At 41.7% G+C, this 18,348-nt stretch overlaps 1 protein-coding gene across 9 annotated transcripts in view; it reads left to right on the forward strand.

Annotated features, from left to right (window-relative positions):
- The window catches only part of CADPS2 (calcium dependent secretion activator 2), a 619,537-nt gene that overhangs the window by 449,557 nt on the left and 151,632 nt on the right, over positions 1-18,348 (forward strand). For all 9 annotated transcript variants that reach the window (XM_090042182.1, XM_090042184.1, XM_090042183.1 and 6 more), the window contains exons 10-11: positions 2,679-2,787; positions 3,429-3,632. In XM_090042182.1, coding sequence (XP_089898308.1) covers positions 2,679-2,787; positions 3,429-3,632 — 313 coding nt within the window. The remainder of the gene's footprint in view (positions 1-2,678; positions 2,788-3,428; positions 3,633-18,348) is intronic.

The raw sequence follows: 18,348 nt of genomic DNA on the forward strand, positions 1-18,348 counted from the left end.
TTCATTATGGAGTAATTATTAATGCAATATTGTTATAAAAAGCTTTGGTATGTAGCAACCTGATTCATTGATAGATGGACTCATTTAAACGACATGTTTAATATAAACAAATGCAAGGTTATGTGTCTAGGAACAAAGAATGAAGGTCAGACTCAGAAGATGGGGGATTTTTCTTTTGGAATACAGTGATACTAAAAAGGACTTAGGGGTCATGATAGCCTACTAATAGAACAGGAGTTTCTATTGTAATCTTGTGCCTAAGAGAGCAATTATGATGTCTAAGCAGAGGAATATCAACTAGGAGTAAAGAGGTTGTATTGTATCTCTACATGTCATTAGTGAGAGCATTACTAGATGACACATTCAGGTCTGGTGTGAACACTTCAAAAAGGATGTTGAAAAACTGGAATGGATTCAGAAAAGAATAATTCACACTCTGAAAAACAAGTTGCCTTATGATCCTGAACAAGTTCAATGTATTCAGTTTATGCAGAAGCAAGTTAAGAGATGGCTGTATTATTGGCTATGCATAGTTAAATAATAAAACTTCTAATAGTAGATATATCTTTAACACAGTGATTCTCAACCAGGGTGCCACAACACCCTGGAGTGACCTGAGATCTTTTCAAGGGTGCCATGCAATCTTAGCACTGTTAGATGTGCAAACATGATTCAGAAGATCAACCCAAAGATTTAAAAGAGGAATTCTAGTGTTGAAACAATCTGAAATAGAGTAATCTTCCTGAGTTCTTTGCAACAGAAGAATTGCTCTTATATTTCTGTGGTCAAAAATTAGTGAAAATTGAGAGCATTTCTCTTGGGTACCTTGAGTCTACCAAGCAATGCCTTGAGTCCAAAAGGGTTGAGAACTACTGACCTAACAGAAAAAAAATGCATTAAAAAGCTCTAATAGTTGGACACTGGAATTAGATCAAATCAGACGAGATGCATGGTATTTTTTTTCAACTGTTATGATAATTTACAGTTGGAGCAATTTACCTTGTAACATGGTGTAGATTCTCTTTCATTTGAAATCAAATTTCAGTATCTTTCTAAACTATATGCTGCAGCTCAAACAAGCTTTGGGCTTGATGTAGAAATTACTGATTGGGGTTGTACAAGCTGTTAGGAGGTCAAATAAGATGATCACAATGGTTGGTTCTAAATTTAACATTTCTAAGTTTAGAAGAGGAAATTTCAAATGCCAGTGTGCTACATTCTGCTTTGCCTGCCCTGTTTGAGTTGTACCTTACAACCTTAAAACTTGAGAAATACAGGCACCTGGCTTTTACCCATCATGTGCTGGTCATCTTAAGATCTGTTGAAGCATGATACTAAATCATGTTCATATTCTTTTCTTGTATCTAATACAATAAAAAACCTACAGACAGAATATCAAATATGAGCATAAGCTCATCATGCTCTTTGAATGCACAGTCTTATAGTAATATTCATATATACCATACTTATATTATGATATCTTTGATTGGCATTTGTACTGGAGTAGAATTTAGGACACTGGATTAGTTTTTGCCTCACCTTAGGTTTCCTCTGTTCCATTGGTTAATTTATATACTCATTCTCAGCCATGTTTCCCATTTGTAAAATGGAAATGATATTGCTGCCCCTGCACTTTGTCTTCTTCACTTAAATTTTAAGTTGTATGGATGGAGGGGGTGGGGTTGTTTCACCTTTCATAATGGGGATCTCTAAAAAGTATAAATATAAGTAAATGTGAAATAAATAATAATTGAAACAAAGCAATATATTTTCAAAATGCTGTGCAGGAAACTAACAACATAGTGCCATCATAACAATGAAAGCTATTTCCACTAATGTGACATTTTATCTAAACACATCAAAGCTGTTATCAGTGGTAAAAGAAGACACACAAGATAATGTACTATGCTATTTTGAACATGCATCCAGAGAGGAATCTATGGATTATTTTTATTGAGAGAGGCAACACATACAGTATCTGAATGTATTGCCTGCATCTGTACCTGCAGAACACCATGAATTCTGTTGAAGTCCCCTGTTGGGATTTGACTTCCACTGAGGGTTGTTATTGAAGTATGTGATTGATGTGGAAAAGGACAAACATGAAAAGGTTTTTTCGGATGAAGATTCCAAAGATCTTAATAGTTCTTCTTCCCTAATCCCATGGTAAGATTTGGGTTTTTCTCCTTCCCAGACAAGAGGCACTACCTCATATCTTTTTTGATTAGTCTGACCATTTTCCCAGCTGGATCATCAGTGTGATGGTAACTCACTTGCCTGTCAGTACTACCTTTTTCAATACTACCTGCTTCCTAGCCACCAGACAACTGGCCTAAACAAGTAGGTCTTAAACAGAGACTTTATGCACTACAACCTGGTAATTTGATTCTTTTCAAGTTGACTGGAACCATGAAGCTCTATTGAAAGTTATGCTCCAGAGTACACACAGAGCATGCATTTGTATTCCTGGTTTCCTGGCAGGAAGAAAAGAAAGCACTCAGAATTTTATGCTGTTTTAAATAGATCTTTCATTTGCAAATTGGCCCTTGATGGCTTTTCCCCCTAAGAACTACTTGTGTATTCTGTATGTTTGATGGTACACAATGCAAGGCAGTTGACTGTTGGCAATTTGACCTATGAAATTTGATTTAGCAAACCAGAACTTTCTTCTTACTTAGGTTAGCCAGTACACCTTTGCTATGTGCAGTTACAGAGAAAAGAAATCTGAGCCTCAGGAATTAATGCAGCTTGAAGGATACACGGTGGATTATACAGCTCCTCACCCAGGTACTCTTTATGCTATTATAAACTGTTACACAGTATATAGGATGGCAGACTTACTTCTGCCTGTTAGTATTAGGTCCCTATCACTTAACACAAGTAAATCTAGTTTCTGTCGGTACTTAAGGGTTTTTTATTTTTGTTAGGTTTACTTCTAAAAATCACTCATTAGAAAGAAGACACTTTGTTGTAAGAACAAAATTCAAACTAAGTATCCAAAAGATCACAGGACCTTTTGCACTAAAAAACAAGAAAAAAATTAACCCAAAGGCTTCTCTTCTTCTGACAGTAGTATGGTTAGTAGCACTGACAGCCAAAGAAAAGTCAACAGAACTCTGTTGAATGAAGTCTGTTGTACTTACGATATGCTTTTTAAAAAATTAAATGAGGAAATGCGATTGTATGACTTTAGACCCAGGTCAACAGCCAGGATCTCATAAATTTATATATGAAGATATAGTATATCTTCATATTGCCATTTAATGCCTGTTGCTATGCGTTTTATCATCCTTCCTTAATTATAAAAACTTAGTTTGTATGCTATATTTTAAATAGTGGCATCCAATTGGTTACATATTAAGTATAAGTAGTTAATTATAAATAACTGATGCAATTTTGTTTTTATAATTTAATGCCTATTTTTGCAGGTCTTCAGGGTGGCCAGATGTTTTTCAATGCTGTTAAAGAAGGAGATACAGTAATATTTGCCAGTGATGATGAGCAGGATAGAATACTATGGGTTCAAGCAATGTACAGGGCAACAGGTCAATCATATAAGCCTATTCCTGCAAGTCAAGCACAAAAGATGAATCCAAAAGGAGGAAATGTCCACACAGATTTATCACAGCATTGTAAGTCTTTTTTCTTTTTTTGGTGGGGCGGTGGAGGGGGGCAAGAGGTGGAAAGACGGACAGTAGGGCTGTGCAAAGCTTTGGTCACTGATTTGATTTGGTTGAGATTCAGCCCGATTTGGCATTAATCTCTCAAAATCAAATTGGAGATTGGACAATTCTGCCGCAGACACAGCTTTATATGTTTTTTCTGCATACCTCAAGTTATCAGGTGGCTTGTGAATGCTGACATAGTGGGGCAGATGGAGTGTCCTGTGGGAGTGTCGGAGATCCCCAGTGCATTCAGCAGTGGACCCAGAAACGTAAACCAGAAGCACTTCCGGTCCACTTCCAGGTCTGCCGCAGAGCACACGGGGGACACCCCACCCTCCACCCCCGGCTCAGCAACTGGTGCCTCCTGGGTTGGGGGAGCACCCGGGATCTCCCTGCAGCTGATTGCCAAGCCAGGGGGGCGCAAGGGGATCCATTGCCAAGTATGCGGGGGCCCCCACACTGCTGTGGGGCACCCCATCCCACCCCACCATCTCAGCATTCACAAGCCGTACCTGGTACCTCAAGTACGTAGAAAAAATTACATTTTAAAGCTGTGTCTATGGCTGAATCATGGACTCGCTGAATCAGAACTGAATCTTCAGATTCGGCCAAATCTAATTGAAACAGTGATCCGAATCAGCGAATCTACGATCCAAATCAGCAAAACCCTAATGGACAGCTAGGTTTTTTTGTTAGTTTTTTTTTTTTTAATTAGTAAAATATGGAGAGGCCCCCTCAATAAAGATTAAATACTGATTTACAGGGAAAGGCAAAATTTCCTGGCTATATATTCCTAGCTAACAGCTCTTTAACTCAGAATATCATTAACAGCCATGGGAATGCCTGGTTTGGAGGCCACTGTTACTATTATAAACCATGAAAATATGACAATTAACTTTTATATTTTTTTAAAAGTGAACTGCATATTGCCATAGTGATAATGTTTGGATGTATGATATATTTTTCTTAGAAGAATCAGCTGTAGTGACTAAAGGAAAATATTTTTTTCCTATTAATTTTCATTAGTTTAATAATACTTTATTAAGTATCTGAATAAATTATCCAAAATGTTTAACATAAACATGGAGAAGTAGGGGGACCTAGATGGGATAATGAGACATATAGGGCAATGTGAAACCTGGGCACTACCCCTCCCCCTGCCCCCACCTGCTTCAGGCTGCAGGGAATCAATGACCCATTAATGACCCATTTTTCTTTACTTCATAGGTGTTAACTATTACTTGTGAAGTAACAGTTACTGTTAATGATCATTCCACTAATCAAGCTAAGGTATTTTAGGACAATTTTGCTGTCTGCTAGGGTTTCTTATTTCACAGCTCCTGCCACTTTACCTCCACACCCCACAACTAGGAAACTTGTTTTTATTTTGTTAAAAATTTGGACACTTTGTTTTAATTTTCACTGGCTGGCCAGGACTGGCCTCCAAAATCAAGGACTGTCCTGGCCAAAATGGGATGTATGGTCACCCTGTTGCATGGGCCCCAAGGCTTCTATACAACCCAGAATGTTATTATATTGCATGTAAAAACATAAAATAATTTTAATTAAAATAAGGAAAGATGTCAGGGAACTATGGCTTCAAAGAAAATCAAGGAGTAAGTAGGTTCTAGAAGTTTTATGTTTCAGGGATATATTTGGTAGCCATGTTGGTCTGAAAGAAAAAGAAACGCAACACTAAAACTCTAGAGTGTTGCATTTCTTAGAAATGTGATGTAGCATTAATATGCTGTTGATTAAATTATATATTCTTGGGCCATCAAATTCAGGCCCCTTTCATTGTAGGCAACCACGTACAATCCCTTTCATATATATCGAACTTTATCTAAAAAATGCTTAAAGTTTTTTTGGCCCTGTTACTCCAATGGCAAAAATGTTCTAGAACCACCCTTGGTTAGAAGTCTTCATTTTAATTTAGAGCCTAAATCATTTTCATAACCAGTTTACAGTTTTCACTGTCAGGCCAACATCTTCCTTTCACTTAAATTGCACTTTTCCTTCCTCAGTTCTAACCCTCCTTGGGGCTGTCTGGAGGCCAGTCACAACATTGACTTGCCCACCTATCTAGAGCCAGAGATGATCCAAACAGGGTGTGGGGCCCAGGGCAAATTAACCTGTGGAGGCCCCACCCCTGGGTGCAAGGAAACCGGTAGCGGATTCAGCGGGGGGTGGTGAGCAGCCAGGCGCACCAGATTCAGCATTGGGTGTGCCAAGCTGCCAGATGTGAAGCCAGCAGTAGCACAGAGTTGCTGCGCTGGTCCACCTGGCTCAGCGGGCCCCCCCAAAGCGCAGACCCAGGGGCAGTCATCCCAATTCGCACCCCACTCCTAGGGATGGCCCTGTCTAGGGCAGTCCATCCTGCCTCACCAGCCATGCCTTTGATATTTCAAAAAAATAGGTGTTTATATGCAGGAGGCTGCCCATTTAGTTGCTCTGATGCCAAGGGCAAAATACACAGCTCCAAACCTCTCCTTATACCATGTCCCATGCCTCGCAGATGGTATCCAAAATCGCTTTAAACTCCCCCGGCCCCTTAGCTGGGCCACACTTGGCCTCTGGCCCAAACTTGGCCTCAGGTGTCCTCAGACATGCCTTGGCCTCTCCGCCCCCCTCACTGGGTCTTGGCCTCTGTCTTAGGCCCCACTTTATGGGCCTAGACCCTGCCTCAGGCACCACTCACTGGACCTGGACCCTGTGCTTTTCGGTTGGGGTGTGGTCCCCTAGCCTTTCCCTTCCATGGGTTATCCACAAGGCAACGGGAGCTGATGCTGTATGGCACTCCATCCTCACCTTTCACTGGGGAGGCACAGGTGTGGCATTTCCTGGAGACTGCCCTGCCACAGGCAGCCCTACCCTAGCAAGATGCAGTTTCAGGTCCTACCCAGGACCAAAAGCAACCTCCTCCATCCCCATTGTTCCTACCCTAACCTTCAGGTTTTCTGGAAGCTGCTCTCCTGAGACTGTGAAATGCTGCTTCACTGGCTGCCTAGATGTAACTGCCCCTCAGCTCCTAGGGCCTGAGCTTATACCTTGGCTGCCCAGCTCTCATCCAATCTGGGGGCCCCCTTGCAGTCATGTGACCACCTAATTTGGCCTAACTGCACCTGCTTCACAGCCTGTTCAGGCCCCTTGAAGTGGTGGACACCAAGCTCCTGATGAATTTAGAGCAGCAATCATATCCCATCTAAGCCTTCATTTTACTTAACTAACGTGGCCAAGCCCTTTTAGTCACTTCTCATACAAAAGGTTCTCCATACTTGTGTTCATTCTAGCAGCTCTTCTGTGCTCTTCTTTCAATTTAAAATTAGATTTCTTAAATATAGATGATCAGAACTAGTGTATCTACTCAAATATAAGGCGCTAGCCCTCAAATAATTAGATTGTATAAGGAAAAATTATAAATTTGTTATATTTTTCCAGATATGGAATCTCATTATTGGAGGTTTGTCTTAAATTTGTCTCTCTCCCACTGCGACAGCAGGGATAATAAATCTGAAGGTTAGGTAGCTGCCCTTGCCCTCTTCTCCTTCAGCTTCTTTCCCCTGCAGTCCCTTCACCCCCACCACACACACACTTCCTGTAAGACTCTGCTCTCCCTGAGCATAAGGAAATGAAGGGCACATCTGAAAACACTGACATTTAAATAAACATAAATGTAGTGTAATGTTCATATAGGCAAATAGTTGCAAGTACCCATAGATTAAGTTAATCCAGAATTGATGCATTCTACCTTTTTTTAAAACTGTTGCAAGCACAGGTCATCTATAAACACACTTTTAAGCAGCACTTTTGTACCTACTTATGTATAGTACAAACTATACATGTTAGTCCAAAACCAAAAGTCTCATGATTTACCATGTAGTTCACTGGGCTGGACACCAGCAGAATCAAAAGCATTTTATGCCATGGTGACCCCACAGCCTACCACTGCTCATTATGTGTGTGTATTCCAGATATCCCCCCATAAAGGTTCCATGTGCTAATCAGCCCCATCTTCCCTGCCCCCCCCACCCCCCCCACCCAAACTCATGCCTGTAACCCAGTATTTTTGTGATGAGTCCTGGGGTCCTCCAAAAATTTATATGCAGATAAGGCACAGGGCAACATGATCCAACTCCACCTCATGGAGGGCAGGGCAACACTAATTTAATAGATTTCATAGACATTAGGGCTGGAAGGGACCTCGGAAGATCATCGAGTCCAGCCCCCTGCCCAAAGGGCAGGAAGTCAGCTGGAGTCATAGGATCCCAGCAAGATAAGCATCCAATTTACTCTTGAAGGTGTTCAATGTAGGTGCTTGAACCACCTCCGCTGGCAGACTGTTCCAGACCTTGGGGGCTCGGACAGTAAAGAAATTCTTCCTTATGTCCAGCCTAAAACGGTCTTGCAGGAGTTTGTGACCGTTCGACCTCGTCATCCCTTGGGGCGCTCTGGTGAACAGACGTTCCCCCAGATCTGGTGGTCACCCCTGATAAACTTATAGGCGGCCATCAGATCACCCCTGAGCCTGCGCTTTTCCAGGCTAAAGAGTCCCATGGTTCTCAGCCTGTCATCATAAGATCTGTTTTCCTGACCTCTGATCATGCGCGTGGCTCTTCTCTGGACTCTCTCAAGCTTCTCCACATCCTTTTTGAATTGTGGAGCCCAAAACTGGAAACAGTACTCCAGCTGCGGCCTCACCAAGGCCGAGTACAAGGGGAGAATGACGTCCCGGGATTTGCTCGAGAAGCATCTATGGATGCAAGCCAGCGTTTTGGTGGCTTTACTAGCCGCAGCATCGCATTGCAGGCTTATGTTCATCTTGTGGTCAATGATGACCCCCAAGTCTCTTTCTTCTGTAGTGCTAACCAAAGTAGCACTGCCGAGCCTATAAGGGTGCTGCAGGTTTTTCCTCCCAAGGTGGAGAACCTTGCATTTTTCGGTGTTAAACACTATGAGGTTCTCGTCTGCCCATTTGCTGAGCTTATCCAGGTCAGCCTGGATCACCCGCCTATCTTCTGGAGTGGATGCTTTGCCCCAAAGTTTGGTGTCATCGGTGAACTTGGCCAGTCCACTCCTAACTCCAATGTCCACATCATTAATGAAGATGTTGAACAGTATGGGTCCCAGGACAGAGCCTTGAGGGACCCCACTGGTCACAGGGCACCATGATGAGTGACTGCCATCAATCACAACCCTCTGGGTCCGACCACGAAGCCAATTTCCCAGCCAGCGGATCGTGGTGGAGCCAAGGCCACAACTGGGCAGTTTGGCCAAGAGGTGATCATGGGATACCAGATCAAAAGCTTTTTTGAAGTCAAGATATATGACATCAATCTCTTCTTCCTTGTCCAGGTGATAGGTCACCTGGTCATAGAAGGAAATGAGATTGGTCAAACAAGACCTACCCGCAACAAACCCATGCTAGCTGTCCCTTAGAATGTTAGCCTGGGCCAGTCCCTCAAGGATGGCCTCCTTAATAAACTTTTCTAAGTTCTTCCCCAGGATAGAAGTCAGGCTAATGGGCCTGTAGTTAGCCGGATCCACTCTCCTCCCTTTCTTGAAGATCGGCACCACATTGGCCTTCTTCCAGTCTTCGGGCACTACACCAGAGCACCAGGAGTTTTCAAAGATCTGTGCCAGGGGCTGGGCTGTGACGTTATATTATATTACATTATATGTGACAGACTGAGAGAGGAGTTAATAGATTCTGGGTGAACTGTGTGATGCCCTCCTTGGCGAAGTTTGTCAGGTATTAAGATTGATGAAGAAACAGGAATCGCTGGAAATGGGAAAGAACGGCATGGCTCAACTTTGAAGTAAAAATGTATGCAATGTAGTGACTCACCATAACTTAGAATCAGCACTGAGGGGAACTGCATGTAATGGGCACTACCATATATCTTATTTAAATGAGCTGGTACCCTATCCTTGTTGGTAGGTTTCTATCAGCACTCAAAGCCTGTTCTGTGCTTTAAAGGTTGAGAAAGGGATTGACAGATTATTGGGGTGTAAGGAGTAGAGGAGAGGAGACCCAAAGCTCAAAATAATGACAGTGGTGGCAAGTAAGCATGAGATGAGAATAGTGGAAATGAAGATCTGGAGACCGATGGAGAGTGGATGAAGATGGAGAAAAAGGGAAGAAAGAAGGTGACAGTAGGAACAACAGTGGAGTCAGCAACGACAAGAGTGGTGATGACAGAGGAGAGCAGGAGACAGAACAGGAGCAGCAGGAGAAGGTATTTTGGGTGAGAAGCAGCAGACAGTGGTAGTATGATGACACCAGGAGTGGGACAGCAGAAAAACATGGAAGAGGCACCAAGAGCAGCTGGAGAGGAGCAGAGGCTGTGGATAAAGGCACCTTTAAACAGCAATGGGAGGCAAATGGGATCGGCGATGAACAGATCTGATTTCCTGGAGAAGTTACTGTTTGAGATTTTGGAGGTGCAGGCAGATTATCTCACCAGCCGAATTGCTTTCTTGAAAAAAAAGACTTTGGAGCTGACTTACTGGGATGGAGAAGGGTATGAGAACTTCTGAAAGAACTATGCAGAGAAATGTGGAAGGGAGAAATCAAGAGGGATAAAGTTCATAGCAAGGGACAAGTCGAGAGACAGAGCGATTATAGTTTGAATGTACGCAGATTTTCTAAAGACAGAAGACATAGAAAGATGAATGGAAAAGCACATCCGAAGGGTAATGTTGGTGAAGAAAGTAAGGGACAAATATGGGATCTGGATAGGGTCTTCGAGGGCATGAGTAGTGTTACAAGCAGACAAGTGGAGCCCAGGTTGGGTGCTGTACCTCTCATCAGTGATCCAGATCATGGCACACCAGGGTTTTATAATGTACCACAGGCAACCAAAATGGTGCAGCAAATGTGAATAGGTGGGAAACCTGTCCTCACACTGTACTACAGATGTGAAGGTGATGGGTCCTAGAGCAGCAGAATGCGAGGAGTCCCTAAAATGCACTATTTGTAAACAAGAGGGACACTTGTATCATTGGTGCCCCCAAAGACTTTGCAAATATAATCAGACCCCCTGAGGAACAGCAAAACCTGGAGGAAGAGAGGAGGGGTTGTACACTGAGAGAAATGGTAGAAGAAGCCCTGCAGGAAAGTGAAACAGAAGGTGGGAGAAATTTCTGTGATTCAGGCAGCACAAGAGGGGATAGGAGATGAAATGGAAGGGACAGCTGGAACAGCAAACATCTCAGAGACCGGTGGTGGTGGGAAAGAAAAGACACCCTATAGATCAGTGGTCTCCAAACTTTTTTGATCGTGGACCCCTATCAGTAAACGATTTTTGAGCACGCACCCCCAATTTATGTATATTTATATTCGCGCACCCCTATCAGTAAAAAATTTTTAAGCACACCCCCCAATATATGTATATTTATATAAATATACGCCTATATAGAAGTTCTAATATTTTCTTCCCGCACCCCACTTTGGAGACCACTGCTATAGACAATAGATGTGGAGATGGAGCAAGGGAAAGAACCACAGAGAGACGCTGGGTAAAGAAAGAAAATCCAGGGGCTGAAGACCAGGAAGAAGAAACCTGATAATAAGGGAGGTCAGTTGGAGGAGCAGCTGGAGAGCAGTTTCCTCTTGCTGATGCCTTTGGGCTCCAGCCCAGAGTGGAGACCAGAAGGCAGGTAGTGGCAGGGAGGCAGGAATCTGCAAGCCTTCCTAAATGGAAAAGCAATCCAGCAGTTTGCAAAGGCCACAAGAACGCCAGTGAGGAAGGGGGAGGAGTCAACCACCCTGAGCAGTAACACAGATGAACCTTAAAGAGACAGGCACATGCAATTTAAAATAAGCATAAATGGCATTGACAATAGTTTCACTTAACATCAGGGTTTTCTTAACAAGGAGAAGATGGGACCAGCATTGAGCCACGTAAGGGCTGACATAATCTGCCTGTGATAATGTGGTATACCAGAGGAGAGGGATTATAAACATTTTGAGAAATGGTGGAGATGGGAATCATCCTGGTGGTCAGGGACAAATGAGAACAAAGCAGCAGGGGTAACGATATTATTCAGTAGTCCAGAGCTGAGACAAAAACAGGTAGAAGTCATCAGTTGCAGATTGCAGCAAATTATACTATCAGTCAAGGGACCAAAATTAGATATTTCAATATACAGGCACCACTGGAGAGGGAGGGAAGGAATGCACTGCTTAGAAAGCTACCAGTCTACATGTTTGGAGGGAGATCATGCATAATAGCAGATCAACTGTATAATGAATGTGTGCAACACAACAGGGGAAGGAGGAAGCACAGCTTCAGACAGCTCATGAAGACTGTGGACAAATATAATAAAAGAAGAGTCACTAAAACATGTGTGGGTAGGTGAGAAAGTTTCCACTAGAGCAGACCCCAATGCAAAGAAACAATCAAGAACTGACTTTGTGCTTGTATCAAAAGAAATAGGGATAAGAAAGACAGAAGCCATGGCTTTTAGTGATCACTAGATGCTGAAGGTGGAAATGAGCCTTGCTAAGAGCTCCATGAGAGGGAAGGGACTGTGGAAGTTAAATGTGTGGCTGTTACAAGATGAAGAGATATGTCAAGCATACATGAGACAATATGAGGGATGGTGAGCACTGAAGAAATATTTTGGGGCACACCACAAAATGGTGGATGATGGTGAAGAAGAGGATAGGAGAATTCTTCAGGAAGGAAGATCAAAATGTGCAGGAAAAAGAATGAAACAGCCAGGAAAGCTGCAAAGAAAGAGGCAAGAACTGCTACAGGAAGCTGCAGAAGACAGGGTTAGAAGACCTAGAAGAAACAAGGCAAGAATTATAAACCTTGTTTGAAAGAAAGACGGGAGAGAAAATGTACTTAACACCTTGGTTGGGAGAAAATGAAGAGTGGTCCCACTCCTTTTCTCAGCCAGCATGAAGGCAGCAAAAGGAGAGCTTACAGCAGTGTGAGAGGAGGGTGGTGCACAGGTGAAGGAGGAGGTGTTGGAGGTATTGAGAAGATTTTATTAAGAGCTATACCAAAAGAAGGAAATAGGAAGAAGGATTTCTTGGAAGAGATTGAAGAGAAAGTAGAGGAGGTGAAAGCAAAAAGATGAAAGAAAAGATAAGCTTAAGGAAAGTGGAGGAGTGTCTAAAAACCTTTAAAAGAGGTAAATCACCAGGAGCAGATGGACTGCCTATGAAATGTTGTGAGAAGTTTTGGGCATGGGTAGGGAGAGATGTATAGTGTATGTGTTGGAGGGAATAGCAGGAACAGGAGAGGCAGGGAAAATTTTTTCAAGAAGCATTGTCATCTTATTCTTTAAGAAAGGAGAAAAGAAATTCCTGAAAAACTGGAGACCAATTACAGTACTTAATATGAACTATAAGTTAATGGTCATGACACTGGCTTTGAGGATAAGGAAAAAAACCCAGAAGATAATACATGAAGACCAAGTATGTTCAGTACCAGACAGAAGGATTTCCAGAGTGATCAGAGATGCAGTCCCAGATGCAAGAGAGGAAAACAAACATAGTTATAGCAAACCTAGATTCAGAAAAAGCATATGACAGAGTGGATCACAATTACCTACTGTTCAAGGTGCTAGGAAAAATGGAGTTCCCAGAGAAATGTGTATGTTGGACAAAGTTATTGTATAGAGAAGCAGAGAGTCAAGTCCAAACTAATGGGCACCTAAGTGGAGCCTTTAAAATCTATACAAGGGTGAGACAAGGATACCACCTGTCACAGCTACTATTTGTGTGCACTATGAAACTATTAGCACAAAGAATAAGAAAAGACAAGGTCATAAGCGGAGTAAAGATTCCAGAAGGGGGTGAGGTAAAATGTGTACTAGACATGGATGATATAAATGTAGTAGTTAGAGAGAGGCTTTCAATGGAAAGGGGCTAAAGCATACATCAGAGTATAGAGAAGCAACAAGGGCTGAACTAAATAGATCAAAAAGCATGACAATGGAAGTGGGGAACTTGAGGGACTTGGAGAAGGTAGGCCTTTGGATAGGAGAGAGAAATCAGAATGCAAGGGATCCCAATGGATGCTGAAGAGAACGGTAATATGACATGGGAAAAGGTGACAGTGCAGTTACAGCAAATACTTTGGTTATGGTTCAGAAAGACGCTGTTCTTTGCTGGAAAAGTGTCAGCATTTAAGGCTGCACTATGATTATTCTATATCTAGGAATTATATTCCCACTGACATGGCAGCAGATAGAAAAAGTACAGAGGTAAATATGTGTATTCTTCTGGAATGCCAAAAGAGAAATGTTGGTTAGAGCTGAACTGTATGGAGCAAGAGAGGTGGGGGATAGGGGCTGCCAGACTTGGGATTGTTTGTCTTTGCAAAATATGTAAGTGCAATATGCAAGGTGGTAGTGGAGGGAGATGGGAAAGCAGCATGTATTACCCAATTTCACACAGTTTCAGTGCAATTTTGAGGAAACGGGGAGTTTTTTAGATGTCTTTGACGAGTCCATGGGTGTGACAAATGCTTGTTCATTACATCAAGATGGAAATGTTCATACCGAGGTAGGGAAGGTAGGGCTGGAGGGCCGGAAGGATCATAAACTAGTTTATGGAAAGTAAGAAACCTCAGGGTGTTTAAAGGGTTGGCTTGTGTAAGAGTTTGGTTTTTGTGGGAAGTTGATGTATGTTTTTTAAGTTTAAGATATGTCGCTCACTGTATTTTTTGATATGTAGTTGTTTCTGAGCTATGAAGTCTTGGTAAAACAAGGATGCTCAATATGTGTAGCTTTGTCAGTGTCAAGTGATAAGTTTTTAATAAAATTAGTAAACAAGGTTAAAAAAAAGTTCCCATCAGCTTGTTTTTGTTTGCCCAGTATAGGCCGTATTTTTATAGTCACGCTCAGAGTTGGCTGCATTTAATCAACATCATAGTTGGTTTCCATTACTGAGCACATGCTGCTTTTTGCAGCAATTTAGTGATATACTTAATAAGGTTTCCCATATGCAAATATAAGATGAGGGGCATTTTCCCCTTTTAGAATAAAAAACATGTCTTGTATTTGAGTAAATGTGGCATATTTAGCATTTCGGATAAGGTCTCATGTGAAAGGCATAAGTAGCCTCTGCCACAGGATTTTTGTGATGCTAAGTCACTTAGATCTTTTCAGAAGTGGTTACTAATAGCATGTTCCTCTTTTCTTCCAGTAGCAGAACTTTTTTAATCCATTGCAGAGACCTCTGCCACTTGCCTAACATACAGTCACTTTAAAGGTTCTTTCCAACCTATTGCTTCATCACTCATCTTTGATTTAGTATTAAAGCTTGACCCCAGTTGCTGATTGAACTGGCTGCTTGTCCAGCCTCCATCCTTATGTCTACCTTTGCAAGTATCATTCCTGTGATGTCTCCCATGGTGCTTCTCACACATGAGAGGATCTCCCCATAAACACCTACAAAACCATTCCATATCTCCCTTCAAAATCCTCTTTAGAAATGTCCTTTGCTATGGTGCCTACAAAAAGTTTTTTTCTTAACAATGACCATGGCTCATTATTCTGACCAGTACTGTCTTATTTTATCCTTGTGGCCCCCAGTCTCTCATCTCTTGTCTTGTACTCAGTTCTTGCCCTAAATAACTTTAAATCATCCTCTTTTCTTCTATATCTGTGCAGCATTTGCTCTATGACAAAGACTCCTACTTACTCCAGCAATTCAAAAAAAATTATAGTTACTGATAGCAGTAGTAATCTGCCTGCCTTTTGTAGGAGGTACAGTTAATGGAAAAAGAGCACAAATGTTGTCAGTGGAGTTCACAGGTATTTGCTGACACAGATGAATGGTGAAATTTAGCAATATTGAGTTATCATACAGATGATTGGGATAATTACGCCTAAATCTGCTCTAGAGCTCCATCTCATCCCTGTTCCAGTCCTGTTTCTTCCCTAGCACCTGATTTCTTGTTCTGGTCACATTTTCCTTTCTCACGCAGATCCAGTCTCCTCTCGCCAGGCGTTTTCTCATTCAGCCAGTCCTAGTTCTCCTCTCCTGGTTCCTCATCCAGTCTGTCTTCCCATTCCCCCCGCTACCCCCATTCTTCCCCTCCATTTCCTCCTGCTGCCCACACAGCCTTCTTTATCACTTGTCCCAGCCTCTCCTGCCCAGCCAGTGCTGGTCCTCCCATTGTACACAATCTGCCTTTTCTGTCTCCTGTCCCTCCCAGTGTGGTTCCTAGTGACGCTCTCCTTCCCACCTCTTCATCTACCAGCCCATTTCTCATCCCCTTCCTTCAGTCTCATCAGAGTCCTTGTCCTAATCCACTCCTTTCTTTATACACTTGTCTGGCTTTTGTCCCCTCTGCATTCACATTTTCCTCTTCTGTTCTGCCAAGGTACCAGCAGGTATGCCATTCACAGGAGAGAAGAGACCAACTCCCTGCTTTCATTTGCAGCATACGACTCTACCCAAATCTGGAACAGCTATTAAAGGGAATATATTTCTGTGTTCCCCATAGCTTCATGCCGGAGCATACTTATTTGCCTAATAGGGGTGACTGATGTGGGGCTGGACACAGGTAGGGGCTTGTAAGAGGATGGTCATGTACAGATGCTCTGTAGCTCTAGTGTATGCATTGTTAGATCATCAGTACGAGCAATGAGAGACTTATACATGCTCAGGGAGAATGGACTGTTTTAAGATCTTTATTTGTTAGGCACTAGAAAGACTATTGCACATGTGTAAACTGAGATTTTTTTAGAAGGTTTGTCTCTTCCTTAATTTCAGTAGATTTTCATAAAAAAGAAAAAACAACATCCATTCACAAAGGCTGCTCCTCTGCTAAACATCATGTCTGTGCTCCACAGTAGTTTAACTAGCAGTGGGCGAGTGGGGCACCATTCCTGGATGCCAACTTAGGAGGGATGTCACCTCTACAGAATTTGTATCCTGGCAGGAGAAGCAGCCCTACGTCATTCCACTTGCAGCAGTAGCAGGATGCCCAAACACTGTGCTGCAAAGCTGGGGCAAGCAGACCATGCAGCAGCAGCAGCTGGGGACTGTGTTTGAGTCGCCAGCATAGGTAAAACTCCTGAAACCCAGTTCCCACCCCTGCTCAGCAGCACCTCCCTTTACCCCCCCACCAGAACCCTCCCTGCTTCTGCACACTCCTCACAACCCTCCACCCCACTGTGCCCACAGAGGTAGCTCAGGGTGCCAACCCTACTTGTTATGCTTCTGCTGCTCTATAGGAGAAGAAGATATTTTCAAAGAAAAAAATTGTCAGAATGTTTAATATGGGAAGATCTTTGAGGTTTTTCCCTCATCTTGCCCTCAAAAATTACTTGACTCTTTTAAGACTGAAAAATTTCCAAAACATTTTTCCACTTCAAGGCAGGCCACCTAGCATGGAAAATATCAGCCCACTTGTCAGTGTTTGGTAAAGTATATGCAACTGAACACCAACAAGATTCTAGTTTGATTTTTGATACCTGGTATCAGATTAGTAATTATTTTGTGCAAAATGTACTCAAGTATTTTGCATAGTAAATGTAGATGGCAAATTGAAATTTTAAGTCTTTTTAATATCCTAAAAGAGGAAAAATGTTACTGTTAGTTTTAAGAAAAGTGTAATTAGTCTTTTATTTGGATTTGGTACGTTTCCTTTTTTTTATTATTTGCGACCACTTATTTTGTTTACATAAAACAGAAATATTTGTAATCCCTGAAAAGTAATAGCTAGATCTAATTCCCACTGGAATAAACAGGTTTTTCATTGACTTCAGTGGCAGTTGTATCAAACCCTGTGTCCATTAAAATAAACAATTAATCTATTTATAGAACAGAAATTAAACAATTAACCTATTTATAGAATAGAAAATGCATGTTCATTACATGTTGGAATCACCTGAGGTTGATGCAATTTATTTTGCTGGGGTGTGGAGGGCATAAAAAAAATTTTTTAAAGCATGAAAGAAATTTCAGTCCCTTTCACCTCATTTTTCCTCATTTTTTTTTACCCTCCATGAAGTTGAAGTTGATAAGGTAAACAGAAATTAAAATGGAATTGCAATTTTAATCTCATCCTGGTGCTGACAGGATTATATTCAGATTGGCAGATATACCCCAAAATCTAAGATTCATTTCTCTAAGGTTGGAACAAAATATTACTAAAATATGATCCTACTTGCATTTTAAAACCACAGGTATAACACATTATCTTTCTCTGTTAATTTGGGAAAGATTTACTGTTTATATGTTGTATATTCTATATTCTGCAAATCAACTAGAATATAGTGTTATATAACTTTATTACTACTATTATTTTGTATTTGTCTTTAACTGGCAAAGGTAAGTTTTCTCTTTTTTAAATGACACATAATTATAGGTTTGCCATTAAGTGGTAGATGTCATTACATGACCTGTTTTGATTTGACATTAGCAGCTGAGGGAAGATGACAGTGTTGGTCAGGAGTGGGAATTTCAGTGAGAATCATTTAGATCCATATACCCACAAGCCTATATTTTTTTCAAATTATCTACTTTTGTTTGGTTTATATGGATAAGTTAAATACCAACTTATAAGGTATCAGGGTCTGCTATTGCAGCTTTTTTATTGACTTCACTGGACACTTGTGCAAGTATTCAGACTGGATGTTGACTCTAGGCCTCACTGTACACAATACAGACCCTATTGAATTTCAGTGGAATTGTCAAAAGTAATCTAATCTT

The sequence above is a fragment of the Crocodylus siamensis genome, chromosome 4, assembly GCF_052110815.1.
Source record: "Crocodylus siamensis isolate JL-2025a chromosome 4, ASM5211081v1, whole genome shotgun sequence".
In the NCBI taxonomy this organism is placed as follows: Eukaryota; Metazoa; Chordata; order Crocodylia; family Crocodylidae; genus Crocodylus; species Crocodylus siamensis.